The sequence below is a fragment of the Prionailurus viverrinus genome, chromosome X (assembly GCF_022837055.1).
Source record: "Prionailurus viverrinus isolate Anna chromosome X, UM_Priviv_1.0, whole genome shotgun sequence".
NCBI classification, from domain to species: Eukaryota; Metazoa; Chordata; class Mammalia; order Carnivora; family Felidae; genus Prionailurus; species Prionailurus viverrinus.
The window spans coordinates 81423709-81450109 of record NC_062579.1 but is presented as its reverse complement, the minus strand read 5'-3'; the positions used below and the strand labels follow the sequence as shown (position 1 = coordinate 81450109).

The 26401-nt window shown below is 42.5% G+C and overlaps 1 protein-coding gene across 2 annotated transcripts in view; it reads right to left on the bottom strand.

The window, feature by feature from the left end:
* ATG4A (autophagy related 4A cysteine peptidase) overlaps window positions 1-26401 on the bottom strand; it is a 57727-nt gene that overhangs the window by 8523 nt on the left and 22803 nt on the right. Inside the window, exons 1-9 of one of the 2 annotated variants that reach the window (XM_047844502.1) lie at window positions 23877-23959; window positions 13844-13954; window positions 11263-11334; window positions 8675-8773; window positions 5421-5522; window positions 5174-5246; window positions 2007-2086; window positions 1107-1294; window positions 906-984 (exon numbers count right to left, since the gene is read on the bottom strand). In XM_047844502.1, the coding sequence (XP_047700458.1) occupies window positions 906-984; window positions 1107-1294; window positions 2007-2086; window positions 5174-5246; window positions 5421-5522; window positions 8675-8735 (583 nt within the window). In that variant the 5' untranslated portion in view covers window positions 8736-8773; window positions 11263-11334; window positions 13844-13954; window positions 23877-23959. Of the gene's footprint in view, window positions 1-905; window positions 985-1106; window positions 1295-2006; window positions 2087-5173; window positions 5247-5420; window positions 5523-8674; window positions 8774-11262; window positions 11335-13843; window positions 13955-23876; window positions 23960-26401 lie in introns of those variants that run through there. The other variant, XM_047844501.1, reaches the window with a different exon arrangement.

The following is a 26401-nucleotide window of genomic DNA, read 5'->3' as shown; positions in this document are numbered from 1 at the left end:
CTCAGTCGGTTAAGTGTCTGACTTCGGCTCAGGTCATGATCTCACGGTCCGTGAGTTTGAGCCCTGCATCAGGCTCTATGCTGACAGCTCAGAGCCTGGAGCCTGCTTCAGATTCTGTGTTTCCCTCTCTCTCTGACCCTCCCCCGTTCATGCTCTGTCTCTCTCTCTCTCTCTAAAATAAATAAACATTAAAAAAAAATTAAATAGGCTCTCAGGGTGATTTGCATGCACATTAAAGTTTGAGAAGAACTGGGCTAGCTCACCTTGTGTGCCATGGGCCTTAAATGACTCTGACCACAGCTAGTGAATAAGGCAGATAGATTTCCAGAGGCATCGACCTAGGCAGGGGATCCTGGGCTGCTTGTTAGCATCTGCATTAGGAAGTTAGTGGTTTTAAGGCTTAGCCCCTGTTATCAGAAACAGGATAGCTCTGTCTTTGCCTCCTTTCACGTCTACCTAGTCATGGCTCTGAACAAGGAGGCAGCAGGCCCAGCTGCATGGAAGTCACAAGATGGCTCCTAGCACGAATGCCCAAGCCCCTAAAAGAGGGGGATCGACAATGCCAGGAGAGTGAAACCCTGCCACCCTGGACCCCACAGAAAGGAGACAGAGATGCTGAGATAATGCTGTGACCTTGGGGTGGTCCAGTGGGAAAGCAGCTATAGAACCATCTTATCAAGAGGCAAGGAAGTGGGACACTGAAGGAGGGAATCCACTCTCCAGCAGACACAGAGAAGTGTTACTCTCCACAGATCAGGCCAGAGACAGAATGAGCTGGCCAAAGGCCACAGCATCTCTGGGCTAGAAGAGGGCCCCCTAACTGGAATTGCCTGGTGTCACGTGCAAACCTTCTGCCCACCCTCCCCTGGCCCATGACGACTTACTTGTGATTCCTCTTTTCTTACCTAAGAATCCTATGAAATAATAGGCGTTATTTGGTTTTCCTCCTAAGGCCCCTAAAGACTGGGGCATCTTAAAACACTCCTAGAGGGAAAGAGAGTGCAAGATTCTCAACTCACTTGTGGACTGCTGCTCACGGATCTCTGTACTTACATGGCGGTGTGATGGGCGGGCGGCACTCTGGGCCTGGGAAACGGGTGACTTACTTTGAACGCATCGACATAGACAGGATTGATTTGGTTTATGCCCAGGCGAAGGGGCACAATAAGCAGCAGGGGTTTCCAGGCTGGGCAGCAGGCAAAGGTGCCCCTACTCTGATTCGAAGCATTCAGAGTGCCGGGGGTGCTCTCACCAACTGTGTCAGCACTTAAGGGAAGGACGCAGCACATTTTTTCTGGAAGCGGAAGACAAGAGAGCTGGGTGAGTAAGGGGTATCTGGTCATATGAGATACACCAAGGGCGAAACTAAGGGCAACCTCACATGACATCTGCCTGGGAGGCCCTCCCATCTGCCACTGAGGCCCAGCTTGCCCCACCTCGCCCCACAGGAAGCCCAGGCCACTTCTCCAGCCCTTACTCCTCTTCCTTCTGGCAACCGGGCACTCACTTACCTCCTGCCAGATATTACGGGCTCATTGAAAAAAAAATCTGATTTCTAGACTAGTTTTTCTGCCTTTGAGACAGGGACTGTATCTTTGGTTTCTCTAACCCCATGGCCGAGAGCACAGGGCTGGGGCAAATGGGGACCTCCACAGAAGACCTGTTGGTTTAACTGATTATCAATACTTTGAGTATCCTGCAGGGAAAGGGTCTGATAGCTCACTGAGGGTCAGAAAAGACCCTCATTGTTTTCTTCCTTTCAGAAAGCTGAAAGGAAAGAGAAGAAAAGGCATAGCAAATGATTAACCAGAGTCCTGTGCCCTCCCCCCAAGCTTCCCTGCTTTAGTGGAGCAGGCCAGAGAGTCAGTGCCTGTCTGTCAGTCTGTCTGTCTGTTGTCCCTCTCTCTCCCTCTCCCCCACCCACCCCCACCCCACACACTTTGTGAATGTTGAGGAAGGACCTCAACCACCCACCACCTGGGAAGGTAGACAGGCTAGGGACTCACTGATATCTTCAATGACCACTGTGTTATCCATTGAAACATAAACAGCCAAGGAATTCCATTCGTCAAATAAAGCAAGTTTTCTGCAAAGTAACACACAATGAAGTAAAAATGGGGGAAGATGGCAACAATAGCAGGAAGCAATACAATATATGCCCACTGTTCCTAAAGTCACCAAATGCTGAGCCACAGAGAAGTTAGGATTCGGGTCAGCTCTGGCTCCCCTGACCGAGAGCTCTGGAACATTCCATGTCCAGGGACCTTGAGAATGCCACAGAGTCACTGTTTTAGAACGCTGAAAAAAAAGTCCTGCTTTACAAAATGGAAAAGTCTAACTCACAAAGTGACTCCTGTCAGGCAAAAGAGAAAAGATGCCAATGTATCTGCTCCCAGAGATTTTGTTTTCTCTTCTTAAACAAAACACATTCTGACTTACTGCTTTTTTCAAAAAAAGGAAACTGTCATGAAGTTATAAATATAAATATAAAATATAAAATATAAATACATACATATGTTTGGGAGCACAGATAATGTTGAGGATAAGGCTGAGGAAAATGCAGAGAGAGAGAGATATCTCTTACACCCCTCCCCATGTGCAGTGCAAATGCTGTTCAAGAGACGTGGGCTGCATATGGCCTTGGTGTGGGGCCTCTCTGGTCAACAGCTGAACAGAGAGAGAGCATGCTGAATTGTATAACTTTGGAGGAGGTTAGAAAGAAAACCCCTTCAACACAAGGATTTTCTGAGGTCTGAGTAAAGCACCATTGCCGGGGTGCCTGGGTGGCTCAGTTGGTTAAGCATCCGACTTTGGCTCAGGTCATGATCTCACCATTCATGAGTTCAAACCCTGTGTTGGGCTCTGTGCTGACAGCTCAGAGTCTGGAACCTGCTTCAGATTCTGTGTCTCTCTCCCTCTGTCTCTGCCCTTCCCTTACTCACACACTCTCTCTCAAAAATAAATAAAAACATTAAAAAAAAAAAACAAAAGAAAAAGTAAAAAAAAAGATTAAAAAAATAAAAAATAAAGCACCATGGCCATTTCTCTCTTATGTTTCCCTCTTACCAGTCTGAAAGAAGGTGTATTTAACCTGGCTACTTCTGGAATTCTTGAGTAAATCACCGCCTCACTGGATAAAACAATATATATATATATATATATATATATATATATATATATATATATATGATTTTCCTAACCAAAGTAGCTCCCAGGAAGAGGTTAATTACCATTACACTTTAATTTCATTCCTTGTAATGTATTACCTTTCCCTGATACACTAATACTCTGTTATTAATGATAACAATCACAGTGACTCAAAACCCACTTAGGGGTGCCTGGGTGGCTTAGTCGATTGAGCGTCTGACTCTTGATTTCAGCTCACGTAATGATCCCTGGGTCGTGGGATCAAGCCCTGCGTCAGACTCGGCACTAAGCATGCATCCTGCTTAAGATTCTCTCCCTCCCTCCCTCCCTCCCTCCCTCCCTCCCTCTCTCTCTCTGCCCCTCCCCCACCAAAAACAAGCCACTTAAATTCTTTAAAAAAGGTATGTTTCCATTTGCTTATTGTTGAGAACTTCAAAATTTAGAAGAAAGAAGCAGATTCTGAAGGACATCATGTAAAAACCAAACATTTCAGGCTGGGTTTGGGTCTCGGCACAGCCATTCTCATCCATCTTCTACACCTTCGACCCTGGGTTCCTACGGTGCTTCCTGAAATACTGCCAGATCTTCACTCAGCAGAATCAATGATGCCCCCCAAAGGGACTATGGACTAAGGCAAGTAAGTGGTCACAGGGGGGTTGCAGCATTAGCAAGGAATAACGCCAAAATACAGATTTTGCTTGGGTCCCCAGGAAATCCAGACTACTCCCCTCGTGAGCACATTTTCAGAGCATTCTGGTTCACGAAGACTGGCTAATAATTGAAACAGTGCCCCCTCTGTACTTTTCATGGAGCAGGTCCTGCCATCATCCTCCAGAGAGCCTGGGAATTGAAGAAGCAAGCTACGCCAAAGGATTCCAGATGGTTTCAATCTTCTGATGCCTAAATCCAGCTTCAGATTCTGGATGGCATCTCCATTCACCCGTCAAGTATCTACTGAGCACTTATGTGTGCCAGGCAGTTTTATGTGCTGGTATTACTGTAGTGAACAAGACAAATGTAATCTCTGCCCTTGCGGAGTTTTCATTCAGTGACAGGCTGTCAGGAAGGAGAGTGACAACAGGTGAGGTGGCCTAGATGTATAGGTGCTGATGCCACCCATCCCATTCACTTCTAAAATGTTCATCTTAGATTCTCCACCTTGCCTCTTGGTATGGGCAGTAAATTCTGCGATTTAACAGAACAACTGCACAAGTACCATGCTGGGGTACCTGGAGTCTGCCAAGACACAACAAACTGATCCCAAGACTCCCTTGGGGTTTGTCTCCTCCCACAGGTGTTGAGTTCCTTGAGGCAAGAACTGTGTCTAGTTTATTTCTGTATACCCAGCACTTTGCACAGCACAGCCACTCAGTAAATGTTGAATGAATGGGGCACCTGGCTGGCTCAGTTGGTTTAGCATCTGACTTTGGCTCAGGTCATGATCTCACAGTTTGTGGGTTCAAGCCCCGCATCAGGCTCTGTGCAGACAGCTCAGGGCCTGGAGACTGCTTCTAACTCTGTGTCTCCCCCTCTCTCTGCCCCTCTCCCGCTTGTGCTCTGTCTCTCTGTCTCTGTCTCTCTCTCAAAAGTAAACAAACATTAAAAAATTTTAAATCTTGAATGAATGAATGAATTAATGAGGTTTTTTTTATACTATACAGAGTGGGAGTCCTTGTCTTTCCTAAGCTAGCTCAGCCTCCACCACTTACTATTTAGCCTTTTGGCTTCAAAGTGACCCTCAGGTTGATGGTTCCCTGGAAGGTGAACACCAACCTGCAGAGGGAACAGATACTGAATGAGTCCTGAGATGCCTCCCTCTATACCGGCACCAGTGACTATGACTCTGAAATATGATAACAGATGTCCATACTTGCACACTTCAAAGAACTGTCTAGGCAAAATAGTGCAGATGTCTGGTGGCTTAGTGGGATGGCAGGAATAGTTAGATTGATGGGACACTGAGTTGGCAGAAGAAGGAGGCATAGGAGAGAGTACAATAAGGCAGATGCCAGACTCTTTTACTTACTTTAATACCTGTGCAACTGTATTTGGTCCAAACCATTCGCCAATTGATTTCCCTTCTCCTACACCCATTTGTGCTGTTTTTATGTGGAAAAAAAAAGATGTTAGCAAAAGTTCTTCTAGCACACCACAAACTCCTATTTTTTTCATAAATAATTAAGCAGATGGACAACTTAGCAGAGCCACATATAAGGCAGGGGGTGAAAGCAGTAGGTACAGACATTGCCATAAAACTACTGATGTAACCTTACCCATTTGATGGATAGAGTAGCAACAATCCTTTCTATCTAAGAAGCACTGTAGGATCCGTTGGTATTCTTTGGGTTGTTCTTTTTGTTTCTCCCAGTTCCAGTCTTTTTAGGAAAAAAAATGAATTAAAATCATTTTTACAACTGTTTATTTACCTCTCTGCACTCTTACTGTAACCACAGGGTTAGAGGGAAAACACACGAGTTGCATCTGGAAGGCAGGAGGATCAAGTTAGAACATTCCTAAGGAACTCCAATATTGACAACAACGGCATCTGGAGACATTACTTTCAAAGTCTCAGTGGGTGTAAAGTAAAAGGAAAACAAGACTTTAACCAAGGAATTGACTTAGCCCAAGGGCTTGAGCTAGATAAATATTACATGACAACAATGTCAGGCAAGGCCTTTCTGGTCAGCTCCTCAGCGAGAAGGAGCTCACCAAAAACCCAGCAGTATATCCTTAGATCACTCTGATGCCACAGTGTCTCATCTCTACACAGACAGCAATAGCTTTGGTCCCTATATTTTGGCCACATTGCCAAAAGTGTCTCAATTGCCAAAAGAGTGGGGGGTACTGCTCTTCTCACACATGACAGTGCACAGGGGAATATACACAACTTACAACTAAGGGTTTAAAAAACAATTGCATGCTGCCATTTTTACACAACCTTGAAAACGTCCACACTGACCTTTGGAAAAACACATACCTTTGCTATCAAGCGCTCAAGGTTTCTTTATGACCAAAGCCAAAATAACGACATCTCTAGGAATCCTATCTGTGCCTTAGGCATGGCGCCCCCAAATGCTGCAGGGGCTATTTATCCCTCCCGAAGGACACCCACAAAAATTCTCCATAATCGCCACTGTGGAGGGGATGCGCTTCTCCCCTTCCCTCAGCTTTAGGAACTCTGTGTAATGGGACAGACCTCCGGGGCTCCGTTTGCTTCCAAGACACAAATTTCTCTCCCAAAGGTTCGAGGGAGATTTTAACCTCACAGCTGAAGTATACTTGAAGCCAAAGGCCATTACCTCCAGAGTCTTCTGTTCTCTTTGCTTCCAGTGGATCTGAAATCAAACTTTTAAACTTTGTGGCTATCATAGTCTTCAGAGGGTGAACCACATCCAGGTTGTTTTTGTTTTTGTTTTCATTTGCTACTGAATTGTCCAAGTCTGGGGAAATCCTGAGTAGCTGGCTGCTAAGTACTGCTAAATGTTGACTGATGATAGCGATGAGTGAGTGAATACTTAATTATGGAGTAACTGAATAGGAAGCCCTCCAAAATACTTCTTTACGAAACTACATCTTCAAGGGGCGCCTGGGAGGTTCAGTCAGTTGAACGTCCAACTTTGGCTCAGGTCATCATCTTGTAGTCCATGGGTTTGAGCCCTGCATCGGGCTCTGTGCTGACAGCTCAGAGCCTGGAGCCTGCTTTGGAATCTGTGTCTCCCTCTCTCTCTGCTCCCCCCCCCCTCAGCTCTCTCTCTCTCTCTCTCTTTCTCTCTCTCTAAAAAATAAAAATAAACAGGGGCGCCTGGGTGGCTCAGTCGGTTAAGCGTCCAACTTCGGCTCAGGTCATGATCTCGCGGTCCGTGAGTTCGAGCCCCGCGTCGGGCTCTGGGCTGATGGCTCAGAGCCTGGAGCCTGCTTCCGATTCTGTGTCTCCCTCTCTCTCTGCCCCTCCCCCATTCATGCTCTGTCTCTCTCTGTCTCAAAAATAATAAACATTAAAAAAAATAAAAATAAAAATAAACATTAAAAAAATACCAAAATTACATCTTTGAATATATCTTAGCTACAAGATCTATTTCAAATTCTTCCTGCTATTTGCTTTTATATTAAAACGACTGAGGGGCGCCTGGGTGGCGCAGTCGGTTAAGTGTCCGACTTCAGCCAGGTCACGATCTCGCGGTCCCGGAGTTCGAGCCCCGCGTCAGGCTCTGGGCCGATGGCTCAGAGCCTGGAGCCTGCTTCCGATTCTGTGTCTCCCTCTCTCTCTGCCCCTCCCCCGTTCATGCTCTGTCTCTCTCTGTCCCAAAAATAAATAAACGTTCAAAAAAAATTAAAAAAAAAAAAACGACTGAGGCTACTGACTTTGGGGTTTTATGTTTTCCTCGTTTGCTTCCCACAGAATTCACTTCCAGGAAGATCGCCTTGCTGTGTTTTATAAATGAGAAATTAAATAGAATGGATCTGCTCCAAGAAGTATGTGTACCGTAGAGAAATCACTGGACAATGAGTCAGAAGACCTGCCTTCTTCTATTCCCAAATCCGCGCTTTCTTGCTGTTTGACTCTGGGTAAGTCCTTGTACTTCCTAAGCCTCAATTTCCTCATCTGTAAAACTGGAATTATGATACTACCCAGGAAAAGTGGGTTTAGGCTCCTCTAAACTCTGAAAATAAGGCATTAAGCCCTAAAACCTCCCCAGGCCCTTCTGCAATCCTCTCTGGTAACTGCAGCAGGGTGTGTGAGGCTGCCAGAGTGGGGGGAAAGGAGTGATGTTTTCATACCTCTGAATCTCAAGGAGCAACAATGAATTCAGCCAATGAATTCATGCAGCCAATGAATGCAGCAGGCCAATCTCATCCAAGGTGTCCTTTCCCTCCCTCATCTCCATGTTAAACCAGGCCTTCGCCCAAGTGCCTGAACTGGCATCCAGCCAAGGTCATCCTACAGATGCCCACAGGGAAGCACGCACAGACCTTAAGAAAGCAGGAGACTCAAGGGTTCCAAGCATACCAGAAGTTTCTTAATGAAGTGGCTTCCTAAGAAAGCTAAATTAAGGATTCCTTCATTGTCAAGTGGATATTCTCAGTGAACCCAAACCAAAACAGCACGAGCTCCCTCATTAGGCACTTCCTTTAGGTCACTTACATCCTCACCAGGCAGACTTTTTCAATGAGGTCAAGAAACAGATTTACCACCACACCCTTCTTCCTGTTCCCTTTGTTATCTGACCTGTTTAAGGACTCACTCGAACAACAGCGAAGATAGAAACTCTAATGACACACCTGCCTCAATGTTCAGTTCTGTCCCAGGAAAATAACTCTCTAGCTTTGTGAATCACAAGGAAATGCCGGCTGTTTCCTTCTCCTGGGAGGCTTTATTGACTTTTCGGCCCCATCACTTGAGCTGGCAGATAGCATTTTAGGACCTTCGGCTCTGTTACTGAATGCTCCTGAAGCTCGGCACCAATGCTAAAGTACCAGCAGGAAGTGCTACTGCAGAGGTCTCTGAGGCAGAACGAATTTAACTCACCCCTGCCCAAGTGTCTGCAGATAAGAGCTTGAGCCAGCATCATCTGTCCACAGCGGAGCATGCATCCCCAGCCGGCATCTGATGAAGGGCCAGTTCCCCCTGTTGGCAAAATGGATGGGAATGACTATGGGTTCCTTGGATTGCCGTTTCCTGAAACATTGGCAAATGTGGGAATCATACAAGACAGACAGAAACACAGACTCTGAAAAGAGACAAGAGATACAGCTGAATATCAAACAGGGCTTGTTATAGGGTGGAACTTGCAGAGATAACACTGAGTTAGCCAAAACAGTTTCTATGACCAAAGACAAAACAAGCAAATGAACAAAACCTGCCCCTTAGGTTTTCTCCTTGGGGACTTCTAGGTATGCATGCAATTTTTGTAGATGACTGCCAGGTATGACTACCAACACTGGGCCCATGCCATGTCATTATCTGCCTAACCAAACCTGGCTTTTTGCACAGCTCACTTCTCAGGGAAGCCAGTCTTACCTTAGTTAAGGAATAAATGCTACCAAAGGCAATCATCAACATGGTCAAAGAGATCTGGGAGGCTCTTGACTGTTCTAAATATACATTAGAAGATCTCAACAGCAAGAAGGACAATGTAAAATAGAGGAAAGAGTCCCAGATTAGGCATCAGAAGAATGGTCTCTAGTTACCTGATCCAAGACTCAACTATAGACTGGGAACAACAGCACACACCCTGACTGTTAGTGGATATTGTAAGAACTAGATGAAAAAATATCTGTGCAAGTGTTCTACAAACTCACTCAGGATGATGTAAATATCTGGTGTTATGAGCATGGCCATAATTGAAAATGCTACTAATAAATTGGAAATGTGCTACATCTTTAAAAGGCATAAAACCAGTTAATAAATGAAAGAAGACAACAGGTTCCACTTTAAGAACACTTGATGTAACGAAAATCCCATGTATGTGGCCAGGGTGAGCTCAATATCCTTTTTCAAGGTACCAGTGAAATCAGATAACTTGGATGGCAGAGGAGACATTCTGCTTTCATTGCTCTCTGTCCTCAACATGGGAGTGGAAAACTATGCTTATAAGCATGATCTCACAAAACTAACTTTAAGGAGGGTCATCAGCCATGTAAGACAAATGGGCCACAGTGGCCACCCTTTTCCTTTTGTTGTGGGGACTGAAGGAGAATTGCTACAGAAAGATGGGGAGGGTTGAGCCAACTCATAAACTGGAAGGAGAGTCCTTTGACTCTTGCTATAATGGAAGAATTATAGGACACATTAGTACAGGAGAGATGCAATGAAGACTAGATAAAGAAGAGATCATCTATTGCCAAAACATTGTCAGAATTGGGGTGCATGGCCGGCTCAGTCAGTAGAGCATGCAACTCTTGATCTTAAGGTCATGAGTTCAAACCCCCATTGGGCATTTAGCCTACTTAAAACTTAAAAAAAAAAAACATTGTCAGAGTTGAATTGCAAATGTTTTTAAGCCTTGTAAAGATCTCTTCACCTAGAGAAAGTTACCAGTTTAAAATCACTGGGTACTAGGGGTGCCTGGGTGGCTCAGTCCATTGAGCATCCAACTCTTGATTTCGGCTCAGGTCATAATCCCAGGGTCATGGGATCGAGCCCTGTGTCGGGCTCTGTGCTGAGTGTGGAGCCTGCTTAAGTTTCTCTCTCTCTTACTCTCTCTCTCTCTCTCTGCTCCTCTTTCCAGCTGGTGCATGTACTCTCTCTCTAAAATATAATTAATTACTTAAATAAATAAATAAATAAATAAATAAATAAAATCACTGGGTACTAAAGATTTTTCCTTTGTGCATTTTACTGCTTGGGTACTTCCTATGGAAAGCAAAAAATGTCCATGTGGACTTTGTTTTGGGCACTGATCAGAAAGTAGGATTTCATTCTAGTTATTATGTCTAGTCCTGCATCAAAATCAATCAGACAGGTTTTCTCTTAGGAAAATAACTTCCACCACTTGGATTTGACATTCTTTTTCCTACAGGGCCATGATACTAGGAATAGGCCACCTTACTTGCAAACATTTTACAGATTTTCTCTAAAGGGAGACAATTCACTTAGCTTATTGACCTTTTTTTTTCCTAGACAGCAGGTGGTAACCTAACAGCTGATAATTAGTTCCAAGGAAATCTATCATAGTTCATCTTCCAATGGTATGGTGCTTTAATATCATAGGGGGTGGAAATCATAGGAATTATTTTCTTTCATTCAAGGCATAACTGTCTTTAATAATCAAGTAACTCCACAAAGCAGTGGATTATGAGTTAATAAATATTACCCAGACTAGAAGTTTGACTTTCTGCTTGCTCCTGGAAAACAACTAATACTACCTGGTGCCTGAACACTTGGAGGTGGACTCATAAATATCCTGGCAATTACATATTCACACCAAGGAACCATACATGATGCAGTACTTGGGCAATGAAACTTTTGAATAAAGTATAAGATTTAAGTATTCCCCTAAAGCAAATTCTTCACCACAGTGAGCTGTTAATTCTGAGGTTTCTGGGATGTCACTGATCACCTCAGGCAAGCTATCTACAAGGAAGAAAGTGAAGTACAACAAATGATATACCTACCAATTGGTGAAAATTTCCTTCTGTATGTAAACCACAGACGAGCACTTATATCAGACAACAGCTTAGATTTTTCTGAAATTAAATGTGAAATTAAAATTAAATCACCACATCCCATCTAAAGATATCTGCCTTTGATTTCTGAGCCAGCAGGAAACTCATTTTCAAATAAACCAGTCAATTCCATTGTTATGGGGCTAGGGAAGTTCATAGAAAACCCAATATCACCTTAGCCAAGTAATTTCAGCATTCCCTTTCACCTATGTTTTGACCAGTACTACTGGCCAGGTGGTTCCTGTCTCCTACTCACTGAGCTCCATGGCGCTGGCAGGTACTAACACTGGGGTCAGTGGCCAAAAGACAAAGGGTAAGAAAAGCAAGGATAACCCACTAACAAGGCAACCAGCCCCTGCCTGAAATGATGATAGTTGGTTGGATCTCTCATCAGTACCCAGTGTCCATTATCTAAAACTAGGGGTGTGTATGTGTGGGGGTGTGGGGGGTGTACACGTGTACGTGTGCATGCATGTATGTTTAACTAAAAAGGAAGATCCACAATAAGTAAATTAAGTGTGTAAAAATATACAACACCACCCAGTGCAGCTGGCATTTGTAATCTAATGGATAAATTAGACACCAACACTTTGGTGTCTTTATTCAAAGCATTTTGTGCATCTTATGACATAAATTTACTTCAATGACCACATATACAGCGGCTTTCACGTGTCCATCTGTATAGAAGTTAGAGCCATTGCACTTTAAGAGAAGAAAAGAAAATTTGATTTTAGCCAATAATTTCTGTTTTCTCTCCTGCCTTTCCTTTGAACAAACCAGAAAGTTGAGTGGTCTGAATTCTCCCTGCCCTTCACGTCCCCAGTGCCTACCGCATTATGGGCAGCAGATGTACACTGGTTAAGAGTAAAACTTCTGGAGTCATATTCTGCCTGGGTTGGAGCCCTGACTCTGTTCCTTGCCAACTGTGTGGCCTTGTCACATAATCTCTCTGAGCTTCAGTTTTCTTATCCTTAAAATAGGGAGAATAAGAGCACCTACATCATAGAGTTGTGAGTATTCTGCAAGATAATGCATGGAAAGTGTTTAGATGGTACAGTAGGCGGTAAGCCTATGATACATGTTAGCTGTTTTTATATACTTCCCCTCTCAAATGTTCACACCACTCACTCCTTCCTCCGATATTCTCTAGGCCTTTCAGCTTTCCTCTATGCTAGAAAGGCTGGGGGTAGTTGTATGGACACTTTAACCATAAGTGCACTTTGAAAGGTATTTCCCAACTTAACATTTGGATATGGCCATATTTGACAAGCTGGGGACTCCTGTTATCATGGAATACAGAACTAGAAGAGATCCTTTCCAGTATTCCTCATTTTAAGTACCTGAGAAAGAAGTTAAGATCCAGAAAGAGAAAGTGACTTATCTAAGGTAGGGGAAGAGTCTGTATACAAAAGGTCTCCGAACTGCTAACCCTCAACTCTCTCCACTGTTCAGGATTCTCCAATCCAGAGGATGAAGCCAGACACGGGGTGGAGCCAGAAGATGCTAACTTCCCCTCCTGCCTTGTGATCAGGTCCTTCCTATTTCTTCCTCTATGCTAGGGCCTTCAAAGAGCATCTCTCCTCAGACAGACAGACAGCTGACTCTCTCCAAGCTCAGGCTTTATCAGGGTGCTGGGCTGTTGGCAGTTTTAGGTTAAAAGATCTTCCCTGGGGTGTCTGGGTGGCTCAGTCGATTGAGCGTCCGACTTCACCTCACGTCATGATCTTGTGGTTCTTGAGTTCGAGCCTCGTGTCAGGATCTGTGCTGGCAGCTCAGAGCCTGGAGCCTGCTTTGGATTCTGTGTCTCCCTCTCTTTCTGCCCCTCTTCCACTCATGTTCTGTCTCTCTCTCAAAAATAAATAAACATTAAAAAACTTTTTAAATAAAAAACAAAAGGTCTTCCCCAATCTGTAAGTATATAAGGGTAAGGAAGAAATATTCAAGCCTCTTTTCCATCTAGCTGCTGTGGCTAAAAGTTCTATACAAAATCAGAATAAACTGAGACGGTGCTACAGTCAGCAAAAGATTTACCCCTACAAGACTTCTTAGTGTCTGATGTGGTTTCTGACAGCCCTGGGCTGATTAGAGGTCCCCTGGGTGGCAGCGTCTTTCATCTAGATAGAAAAGGACACAAGGGGAATGAGAAGTATGTAGCCCAGGCATTACAGTCTAAAACTGGTTGGTGATACCACGAGTGGGTCCATGGTTTTTGAAAGTCAAGGCTTATGGAATTCAGGGGTGCTCCTTTAAAGAAAAGAATAAAAATATATATATGACCCTTTCAAATTGCACAAACACCTATGATCATGTGAACATGCTGCTAGGGACTCTCAGGGCCTCGGAAGGGACCTGTGCAAGCAAGGAGTCTGTGGCTTGACCTCCTCTGGCTGCAAGGTATGTCCGCCTACAAGTGGCATGAACAGTTACCAAAATCACACTCCACCAACCCCACAAGGAAAAATGGATAGGACCTTAACCTCAGGCACCCACCTCATTTAGGTTCTCACAGACAAATGCTACCAAACCTTACCCGTTTTAAGGAGATGCTGTTTCCCCAAGATCCATACCAGCTCATCCGTATCTGGAAATTCTTCTAGGTAGTCAGCAAAAATAGTAATCTGGTTTTCATATTTGGATAAAACTGAAAGAAAAGGAAAGAAATTTAGCAAAATGTAACAGAGGGGGTTTGCTTCTGTGGTTTTACTGGTTATTACCTTTGTCCTGAAGGTGAAAGATCATTGGCTTGAATCGAATGGAGGCAAATCCTTGTCTTGGAGGAACAAAGATACTCACAAAGCCTCAAATCCTTTAGTAGAGGGATTTACTTTTGACCACCTATTTTCACCTTCCTTTTCTCATGGTCCCATTTGGCACCATCTCCAAATATTTAGTTCAGGCTCATTTCAAACCCTTTTCGTCATGGAGTATTCTTTGTAAACAGCCACTTATCTAGCTTCTCCAAGCAAAAGTGGATCAAGGTGATACAATAATACCTAATACTTGCATATCCAACTCCTGCCCACATTACAGGGAATATTATGAGGTTTCTAGTGGCTGGAGGCATTGGAAGGGGCTATGACAAACTCCAAAGATTACAAAACTGTGAAAATGTAGTATTTTAGCTGGAAGACCAGCGGTTTTAACAGTACTTTTGTTTGCCATCTTATTCACATATGACTTCTGCAAAGAAGAATCTTGAAGCTGACGGTAACTATAACTTGTTCTTGGGATTCACAAATGACCATGCTTATCTCTCAAGATAAAGTAACTGAATAACATATAATTAAACCTTGTAAGTTCACAGGCCAGACTCTCAGAACTTAGAACCATGTAATGTGAGATGAGGTAAAATTCACTTTTGTACCACCTGTGGGGAAAGAGTCTGCTCAAAGAGTTAAGACTGACTTATGAGAGGGTCCTAATCTCAAAAGTTCTCTTTAAGTGACTTCATGAGAGAAATAATATCATAAGTGGTAAACAAGTTTCCAAGATAACCCACAAAAACCTATTTTAACCTGCAACCAGGAAATCAAATTGATAGTATATTTCATCGTGTATATGGTGCTGTGTCTATGAGAAAACACACTTCAAGTTCAAAGCTAATACATCCAACACATGCCTTCTCACCTGAGCTCTGGGAGGCTCCCCAGCCCCTATGGGGAAGGGAGCTCAGAGAGAGTAGGTACAAGCACCTGCAGGGACTCTCCCACAGCAGTGCCCGAAAGCCCTAAGGGAATAATTTTCCTGTAAAAATGGCATTGTGAGATATGTTTAACTCACTTGAAAGGACAAATTGTTCTCTTTTGGCTTTGTTTTCTAAGGCAGGAGCATGCTGTTTTCATAGAAATAAATGTTCCTAAATATAAATGAGTCCTCTTTGATCATGAAAACAGGTTAACCTGCTCTCACTGCTTGGTTGGAGGATGACATTATGCTGTGTATCATTTGTATAAACTGAAGTTATAATTTGTGTGAAGTTATAATTTTAGAAACACAGCTACCCAGTAGTTCAAGAAATACTGCATTTCTTGAGATGTATTACAGAAGTCCAATCTTTCAGGGATTTAAGTAGCTTTTCTCCTCAGGATGTTTTAATCATTAAGGTTATAGACTCGGCAGTCTTTCAAACCTAAAGAGGTTAGAAATGAGACAGCCATTTTGTTCCCCGGTGAAAACTCATCACTGCTGAATCTGCCAGAGAACCTGTGCCCTCTTAGCTTCTCTGTCACTGGCCTCAGCCCCTGGCCTAAGCCCAGGAAATACCAGGCTAAAAATGACCACCCAGGTCAGGCCATCCCCAGGAGGTGGTGGACTGAGGTGGTGTAAGTCACACTGTGTACCTTCCCACCCTACTCTCTACCCCTCACATGCAGAAGAAATCAGGTTAAAATGAACATCCAGTGGAGCCTAGAAACAGAGTCAGAAAATGAGGGGCTTGAGAGGGGCGTGGGAAAGGGGCAGCCTGCCTGGCATTCCCCTGGTAGGGGTGAGGAAGGGTGCATTGGGTGAATGTACAGCATGTATGCATATAAGCTTTGGGTCTTTTTTTTAGTACTGGCCAAGAAAAACCATTTCTCTATCGCCAACCCTGGCCAGCTGGTCAAATTAGTACAGCCCCTTAAAGCCTGTGAGAACTCCACTGCTTCATTTGGGATGGCCCTGACCAAAATGGTATCCAAAGAATTTTCCTCTTGCTCTTCAGCCTTTCTCAGGCCAGAAAGAAGGTCAAGATGGTCTCTGTTCTTCCCAATTCTCCTCTTAGAAGATGGACTCCAAGAATGCAGGGCTACAGCCAGCCCCAGTTGAAGCTACATGGATGAAACAAATGAAAGCCAGAACAGAAGTGAAGAGCAGTAACATGGGGAGAGTGTATACAAGAGGATCCAGGGAGGAAAGAGGAATAGGTCTTCCACAAGGAGAACTCAGAGTCATGAAGAAGCAAACTGGGGCATCATTGAGGTGCAGAAGTGAAATCGCATTTCCAACAGAATCACTTCTGACTAACACAATCCTTTAAAAAAATTCATAAACTACTTTTATCTTGCCTTAAATGAACAAACATCAGCCCCATATGAGTTTACTGCCCCTTTCATCCTGTTTAAAGAGATAGGAGCTATACAGGCAGAGCTACAAAGACCACAGCTGGGCAGACCAAGAATTAGCTTCTACAAGGTCTGATGAACAACAGGCTTCACTCTGTTCCATTTTACTTTAATAATAATTATTGCACTGAAGTCTCTGCTAGGTTGGCTTAGTGGTCAGCTAATAACTGAACAAAGACTTCCTTAAACTCTTGGAACCAGCAAGTCTCCTAGTCTTGGCCAAGAGGCTATGTGTACATGTTGGGACATGCCTTCAACATTCAGCCAGGTGGCTGATAACTCTGCCTTAGTCTTCCCTTGTGCAGAGCTTGAGATCAGCCAGAGCAAAAGCTTAGAACCCTGTCAGCTCTTTCCTGAGCATGCACACAACACTGGGAATGCACACAGTCCTGAGCATGCATATAGTCTTCTAGATTCCCAGGGATATGCCCGAACTTTTCAAGCTCCAATGGACATGTTACTCCCTAGGTTTTTCTTTTAAGCTTTCTGCATCAGGCATCTATGATCAGGCCTGATCTACTGCATCAGGCATCTATGAAGTTAATCAGTTGCCTCTAATGGTTTTCTTTTTTAAATTATTTTATTTTTAATTGAAGTGTAGCTGACATACAATATTATCTTAATTCTAGGTGTACAACATAGCGATTTGACAACTTATATGTTACTCAATGGTCACTACAATCAGTGTAGTCACCATCTGGCACCATATAAAATTATTACAATATTAGTGACTACATTCCCTATGCTGTACTTTCAGTCCCCATGACTTATTTATTTTATAGCTGGAAGTTTGTACCTTCTTAATCCCCTTCACCTATTTTGCCCATCCCTCACCCTTTTCCCCTCTGGCAACCACCAGCTTGTTCTCTGTATTTTTAAGTCTGTTTCTGATTTGTTCACTTGTTTTGTTTTTTAGATTCCACATATAAGTGAAATCATATGGTATCTGTCTTTTTCTGGATGACTTATTTCACTTAACATAATACCTTCTAGGGATGCCTGGGTGGCTCAATCGGTTGATCATCTGACTTCAGCTGAAGTCATTGATCTCGCAGTCCATGAGTTCGAGCCCCGCACTGGGCTCTGTGCTGACAGCTCAGAGCCTGGAACCTGCTTCGAATTCTGTGTCTCCCTCTCTATCTGCCCCTCCCCTGCTCATGCTCTGTCTGTCTGTCTGTCTGTCTCTCTCTCTCTCTCAAAAATAAACATTAAAAAAATAATACCCTCTAGATCCCTCCACGTTGTCACGAGTGGTAAGATTTTGTTCATTTTTATGGCTGAGTAATATTCCAGTGTGTGTGTGTGTGTGTGTGTGTGTGTGAGTATATCTCTCATCTTCTTTACCTTTTCATCTATTGATGGTCAGCTAGGTTGCTTCCATATCTTGGCTACTGTAAATAGTGCTATAATAAACATTGGGGTGCATATATCTTTCTAAACACTGTTTGTGTTTTCTTCAGGTAAATACCCAGAAGTGGTATTACTGGATCATATGATATTTCTATTTTCAATTTTGTGAGGAACCTTCATACTGTTTTTCCTAGTGGCTGCACCTCTAACAGTTTTCCATAAAAGCCTCTGGGGAAAGGCTTTCTGTGGCTAACTTCCACGGTTCTGAAAAGGTTGACTCTGACCATTTCTGCCAGTGTTTTTCATTGCTCTTATAAATAGAATTTTCAGAGGTCCTCACTCTGCCATTTCTGCGATATCTTACTTTAATATTTTTTTCCAGTCATTGACTGTATTTTTAAAGGTTGGTTTTTATAAAATTGCAAGCAAATGAAAAAATGGCTTTGAACAACACATTTTCTGATAGGGCTTAACAGAGACACTTGTACCTGAAGGTTCCCAGATTCTGTGAGGCTTGTGTCCCACAAACAACACAAATTCTCTTAAGTGAAATCTGTCACAGAATCTCAGGGCCAGAAGGGGCCTGAGATACCACAGCATGTCTTCCTTGTAGGCCACCTGATTCTAAAGGCATGCCAGGATACTGCTGATTCCAGGACAGCCTTCTCAGCAATACATGCACATTTAACATAGTATCAAGTAACAGCTTCAAAAACAAGAAAATATCCATGGAAAACAGGTATGGTAAGGGTCGAATATTCATTAACATATTCATCCCATAAACTTTTACTGAGTACCTACTATGCACACAATGGATAAAACATCACTGAGACGTAGCATCCATCCTCCAAAAGCTTTTAATCTAGTGGAGAGGACAGGTCTGAAAACAACTAATAGCAATAAGTATTATAATAAGGGAAGGCAGTTGTACAACATAGGGAATGTTGTCAATAATATTGTAATAATTTTGTATAATGACAGATGGTAACTAGCCCTACCAAGGTGATTATTTCATAACATATAAAAATGTCAAAATACTATGTTGTATACCTGAAACTAATATATTATTGTATGTCAATTCTAGTTCAGTTTTAAAAAGAAAGCGATGTGAGGGGCACCTGAGTGGCTCAGTTGGTTAAGCATCCAACTTCGGCTCAGGTCATGAACTTGCAGTTCGTGAGTTTGAGCCCTGGGACATACTCTGTACTGATAGCTCAGAGCCTGGAGCCTGCTTCATATTCTCTGTCTCCCTCTCTCTCTGTTCCTCCCCCACTCACATCCTGTCTCTCTCTGTCTCTCAAAAACAAATAAAGATTAAAAAAAATTTTAAAGAAAGCAATGTGGAAGGCAAGAAACGATTAATTCCAACTGGGGGTGAATGGGCCTTGCACAACCTAGAAAAGGTGGTATCAGAGCTGAGCCTTGATAGAAATAAGATATAAGTGGAAAGGGGGAAGGGAGAAATTCACTAAAAGGATTTGGCAAGCAACTGAGTGTGGGGTGGGGCTGGGGGGAGAGAGAGAGAGTCAGAGTTAAAAATACCTTCCAGTTTGTAAGTGTGAGTGATGAAATAAACGGTAGCAGAAAAACATGGTGCAGGGTAGGGAGATAAAGTTTGGTCTAGCCACAACATGTAGGACTCATGGGTTTGGTTGACAAAGGAAGGGTTTAAAAAAAAAGTGAAGAGGGGCATGGTAGATGGCAGGTAGATAAGCAGAACCTAGGAAGGCAGGAGGAATTCAGGACAACAAAACTCAGCCTAAAATGTGCCTTCACCTCCTTCCTCCTGGGTCCACTTAGTGTTCTTGCCTTTCCAGCCTCTGCCCACCCATGCATGGACCCCACCCCATCTTCATTTCTCTTCCTCCCAGTGCCCTGCTTTTCTGACAATGAAGAGCTTTGAAAATAGAGAACTGGACATCATTCCTCATTATTTCCATGGGGGATTTTCATGTCCCAAACTGAAAGGTTTCTTGAATGTATTCAGCAAGTCAAATCCTAGCAATGCTGGGTGGTCAAGTAATGTGAAAGACATGCATCCTTTCTCTACAGACCAGTAAAAACTTTGACGCCCTTTATCATTTTAGACTTACCATATAGACTCTTAGCCGAAGGGTTATCATTCAGCTAGACTTTATGACTTTCTAAGATTCTATTTAACTGACTAGTACTGGTGGTGGTGTAGCATAGGAGGCTGCACCTGACCCATTGTAGGGCAAGTCAGCAAAGGGATAACCAGTCTGTTTGGCAAGAGACTATTGGTAAATGAGTATTAAATGAAAGTACTCCTTACTTTTCAGCTAGAAAAATCAACCAGGCCATTGATAGCTTGGCCCCACAAAACACAACACATCTTACAGAATTCAGTCACTTCATCTTACTGACACAATGATGGTAAGAATCAAACATAAGGCAAAATTGGACTCTTTGGTTTTCCTTTAAAGTGATTCTTTTGAAAAACTTATTGCCCTTTTAAGTATATTTTTGTTGTTGTTCTCACTTAAGCATAAATTATTGTCTGCTATCTGCTGACTGAAATGCATTCAGAAATATCCAGGAGGAGGGGCACCTGGGTGGCTCAGTGGGTTAAGCGCCTAGCTCTTGGTTTCAGTTCTGGTCATGATCTCATGGTTTGTGGGTTTGAGTGCAGAGCGTGCTTGGCATTCTCTCTCTCTCTCTCTCTCTCTCTCTCCCTCCCTCCCTCCCTCCCTCCCTCCACAGCTCTCTTTCTCTCTCTTAAAATAAATAAATAAACTTAAAAAAAAGAGATATCCATGAAGAAATGGGATCCCATGCACAAACTGGTGAGGAAGGCAGGATCTACCTTACACATACATCACCTCTAAATTGCTGCCTCGTTTTGCTTTTGATAAGGTAACTCTGCTCTTTTTGGAGAGATGCATTTTTTCAGAAGAAAAAGATGTCACTTTAAAAAAAATTTTTTTAATGTTTATTTATTTTTGACAGAGAGAGAAACAGAGCATGAGCGGGGGAGGGGCATAGAGAGAGGGAGACACAGAATCCAAAGCAGGCTCCAGGCTCGGAGCTGTCAGCACAGAGCCCGATGCGGGGCTCAAACTCACAGACTGCAAGATCATGACCTGAGCCAAAGTTGGACACTCAACTAACTGAGCCACCCAGGTGTCCCAAGATGTCACTTTTATAAAGCTTATCTTTGTTTATAAGACATACAAAGAAGGTAGGACATTGGATGGATGGATGGATGGATGGATAAAAACATTTTATTGGTTTTATAATTCAAGACTTGAGGTAACTATCCCACAAGCTGAGGTAAGAATCACCTTGATTATTTATCAACAGGTTTTGTTGTGAAGAATCAAACTGTTAAGTGGGAAGTGTGGTTGTATTCACCAGGAGTACAGTTGCACATTAGTGCCACTGCCACATCATACAGTGGGTCCAAAAAAGCCCCTGTGGCATTGTATCTTTGATTTTGGATGGTACCCAAGCTAAAAGAGAAGGAATACTCAAATACAGAGCTCATGATTCATGTAGGGAGCACGATATCATGACAGTATTTAGCCAAAATGAAGAGTGTATCAAATAATTTTGCTCTACATAAAAAATGTGGGGGGTTTTTGGCAGATGAAGAGAAGGAGGGATCACTCTTCACCCCTCTTAAAAACAGCCCTAGCCTAGGAAACCTAAAATGTAGTTTCTAATCCTACCCTGCCACTAACTAGCTATGGGACCTTTGAGAACTTACTGCACTTCTTTGGGCCTTAGATTCTCCATCTATAAAATGAGCAGTGTGTTTTTCAAACAGCACATCATAACTTATCAGTGGGCTTTGAAATCTATATAGTGGGTTGCAATCAGCATATTTAAAAAATGAAATTAAATAGGGGCACTTGAAGGGTGCCTGGGTGGCTCAGTTGGTTGAGCATTCGACTTCGGCTCAGGTCATGAGCTGGCAGTTCTTGAGTTTGAGCCCCGCATCAGGCTCTGTACTGACAGCTCAGAGCCTGGAGCCTGCTTCGAATTCTGTGTCTCCCTCTCTCTCTGCCCCTCCCCCACTCACACTCGGTCTCTCTCTCACTCAAAACTAAATAAACATTTAAAGAAATTTTAAATAGGGGCATTTGGGTGGCTCATTCAGTTAAACATCCGATTCTTGGTTTCAGCTCAGGTCATTATCTCACAGCTTGTGAGTTCAAGCTTGCATCGGGCTCTGTGCTGTCAGCAAGTTGCCTGCTTGGGATTCTCTCTCTTTCTCTCTCTCTCTCTCCCTCTCTCTCTGCCCCTCCCCTGCTCATTCTCTCAAAATAAATAAATATGCTTTAAAAAATGAAATTAAATAGAACAGAAAATATTACAATATATCATACATAACAAGGATTAATATCATTTCACAAAACGTGTGTATATAAATTAGGTTGAAATATAAAATGTATTTCCCATTGTATTGTTGGATCAAAAAAGCTTGAAAGCCAGTGGTCTAACCTATATTGTCCATACAGTAGCCACTAGCTACATGCAGCTGTTTACATTTAAATGTATTCAAATTAAATACAACTAAAATTTAAGTTACTCAGTTGCACTAGCCACATTTCAAGCACTCAACAGCCACATGTGGCTACTGGCTACCATACTGGACAGCACAGCTATAGGATAGCTCCATCATCACAGCAAGTTCTAATGGGCAGACCTATCTTAACAACCTATTTATGGTTCTGTAGGAGGTAGAGATAGGGTGGGTTGTTAGGAGGAGTACTTTAAGCTCTGGGAAGAGAAGATGGATTCACTTGTCTTAAGAGAGTCTGTATGTGAATTTCTAAATAAATGAGCCAACAATTATTTATTTAAGTTCTGTACTTGGTTCTGTGATGGATACAGAGGAAATATCCTCATAAATATTCACTATGTGTTAAATGAGCAATCTAAGGCATCAGAAAAGCATAATATCTAAAGATATGAGCCTTAAGTAAATGAAAGATCTAATAATAAAAGGCAATATATAAGCAAGTATTGATAATAACTGAATGCTATAAAAATTCAGAAAAGGGGGAAATCAAATGAGCATTAGAGTCATCAAGATTTCAAAGAGGGTATAGGATTTTAACTGGTCCTTAAATTATTGCTTCCATTAGGATGAGCAGAGGTAAGATAGGAGAATATTCCAGATCAGAGGAGTACTATTAAATATGTATGTATCAGAGACAGGGTAAATTCTGGAGAATAGTGAGCAATGAGATTAGAGAGGTGGCTTGGGACTGGATTGTACAGGGTGGAAAGCCAGCCAGTAGAGTAAAGCCATTGACAGTTTTCAGAGTTCTTTCACATGATCCTTGAGACAGCCCTTGAGATAGGGCAGAGATCATTACTTACAGTTTGGAGTTGAAGGAACTGAGATTCAGAGAAGTGATAAAACTTGTTCAGAGTCATATAGCTAGTGAGAAGTAGAACAAGGATTCAAGTTAATCTAACTCTTGATCCAGTATACTCCCCACTATACTTCCCACTATACTGGATGGAGAGTAGCTTGCTATTAGGATAAAAGCTGGATCCGAGGCATTGGAGATGGGACACCAATGAGAAAGTTGTTGTAATAATCCAGGCATCAAGTGTTAAAGGCCTGGCCTAAGGTGGCAACAAATCAGATGCTCTGGTTATATAACATACTATAAAACAAACTGACAATGCAGTACCCACTGTTTATAAGAGAGAGTAAGAGTAGACAGTCTGAGGTTAGAACACTATAATTATTTTTAACTGGAAATGATCTAAACTACCCCAAAGGAATAAATATTAACAATATAATTCATATAGTGTGTCCGGATTTTTCCAGATGGCTGAAGGCAATGTTTTGGACACGGTTCCTAAGCAAACAACTCTTTATACGTCTATTCATTTTTATGAGCCATTTCTGTCTTGCAAGTGTTTCCTTCCTCTGTCAATTTCAGTGTTCATTTCTCAGAACTAATTAGTCATATGATTTCTTACCTCATCTAGATTTCCAATGAGAAAGGACTCATGCAAAAAGGTCAAGGAGCTACAGGCTTTGAAGTTTTTCCACACTATTTAGTAAAAGTAATTATTGGTAATTAATTAGTTAATATTTACTAAGGAAATACTAAAAGATGCCATTACCAGACTAATCATAAAGGATCTCTTCAGTTGTGTCACTGAGCTGCTCAGAAACTTCCATGGGCTTCCAAGATTGCTCCAACTGATAGGAATCAAATACAAACTCATCAGCCTGGCATTTAAGGCTCTCTCCAATATGACCACCTCCTACATTTATTTGTATTTGTTCCCCACTGCTCATTACTCCTTCAAGATATGTACTCTTTTTAGCCAAAAATAAACCACATGATACATTGGAGGCTCCTGGCTCATTCATGTCCTAGTTAAACACTTAAGTCCTACCTCGAATGCTACTTTCTCTGTGAACCCTTCTTCCTCAATTTTGCCACCAAGAAATACTTTTTCCTTCTTCTAAGCTTCTAAAGTCCCTTATTTTAACTTCTTTTATGGCACTGGGCACTTTGCTCTCTAGGTTAGTGTTATTCGCAGGCTTGTCAGCTCTCTGCCATTGGAATGAACTCCCATCCTAGGACACACTGTGTTTATCTCCATATCACCTAAAGCTCCAATCTTGGTGCCTTGCAATAAGTTGTCCCCCAAGGTCTATCAAATGTTTGTTGAATGAATGAACACAGTGATAAAAGTCTAAATGCTGGTTTATATGTTTATGCAAATGCAATTTAATAATCCTTTGCAGAGTACCTACCATATGACTGGCATTGTGCTAGGCCCTGGGGAGAGTAACACATGTTAAGCAATTCCAAGTCTAATGGGAAGATAGAAAGAGAATTCATTTTTATATGATACGGTCTGTGTCTGTACAGGGGGCTAAGGAAGCACAGCAGAGGATCATCTAAGCCAGCCTAGAGTACAGAGAAGGCTTTGGGAAGAGAGGTGATGACAGGGCTTAGCCTTAAATAATGAGAGGTAAGCAAATATGGCAAGAGAAGGATATTCCAGGCAGAGGAGAAGCTTGGACCAAAACACCAAAGACTGAGAGACTGTAGAACAGCGATTCCATATGGAAACTGTCAGGGGTTGAAGCTGGAGAGGCAAACAAGCCTAGGAGATGTTGGCCTTGGAAGCCTTAGTAAGGGTTCTGGACTCAACCTAGGCTTCATGGAGCCCCTAAACACATTCAAATACTCCCAGGAGGAACTCTGGGTATCTCGTACATTAGCAGAATGTAAACAGTGCAACAAGTAATCACCGGTAATGCAAATCCTAGTTGATGTTTTTTTTAACATTCATTATCAAATTAAATTCTTAACACACACACACACACACACACACACACACACACACACACACACACCAAAACCTGAAGTGACCATCTTTGTCAAGGAAGAGGTTAAGGTGGGTCTGGTCTCTGTGTTGTGACATGCTTAGTGGTACAGCACAATGGGAGAGGCTCTTGAGTCCTTTCCAGGAACAGGACTCTTCATTTAGAGTACGTTCCCAGTTTTCTCTTCTGTTTACCATCACCTCACTCGCTTCCCAGACCACGGGAATTTTCCCCATACCCTTTCAACATCACACTTCATTAGTAAATGTTGCCAGCAGACATATGATGTTTAAAAATTCTTTACCTTTGACGTAATGTAAAATTATACTGCCAGAGTTAAGTTTTGGGATTACATAAAATTATACATGTGCCTTCACTTTCAGAACAAAAGATGCATTCCAAGTTAATCCTAAGGCAAATTTCTGTAAAGTGAACTTGATTTTCCAACATTATTTTATAATTATTTGAGCCATGTTGCCCCAAAAAAGACAAATTTTACCCCATCTAAAAAAGATACAGCTTGCAATAAAATGGTTCCTCATGCCTGACGTGCACTCTATGTTCCAGATACCAGGAAAATAAATACCTATCTACCCAAGAGCATGAAAGACCCAACCCACCAACCACAGCAAAAAGTACTCTCTAATATTGGACAAGCAGAGAATCTTGATCTGCTAAACAAAACACAGATCCATTTTTTAACTCTGGAAGTGGCTCTTAATGAAGTGGGTTTCCTTATAAAATGCTCAGCCATCAGTTCTTTCATTAATACTAAATTACCTTATTCTAAATTAAAAATGTCTTTTTTTTTTCAACGTTTATTTATTTTTCGGACAGAGAGAGACAGAGCATGAACGGGGGAGGGGCAGAGAGAGAGGGAGACACAGAATCTGAAACAGGCTCCAGGCTCCGAGCCATCAGCCCAGAGCCTGACACGGGGCTCGAACTCATGGACCGCGAGATCGTGACCTGGCTGAAGTCGGACGCTTAACTGACTGCGCCACCCAGGCGCCCCTAAAAATGTCTTTTATTGCACCTACCCTAGTGACTCCACTCCTAGGTTTATACCCAAGAAAAATGATTGCTTTTGTCCACCAACAGATATGGCCAAAAATGTTCATAGAAGCTTTATTCATAATATCCAAAACTTAGAAACAATCCAAATGTCCATCAATGCGGCGCTACCAACACAGTGTTCGTGTTCTCCCAAAATTCCTATGTTGAAGCCCTAATCCCCAATGTGATGGTATTTGGAGGTGTCCCTTTATGGTAATTAGATCATGAGGATAGAATCCCAATGAGT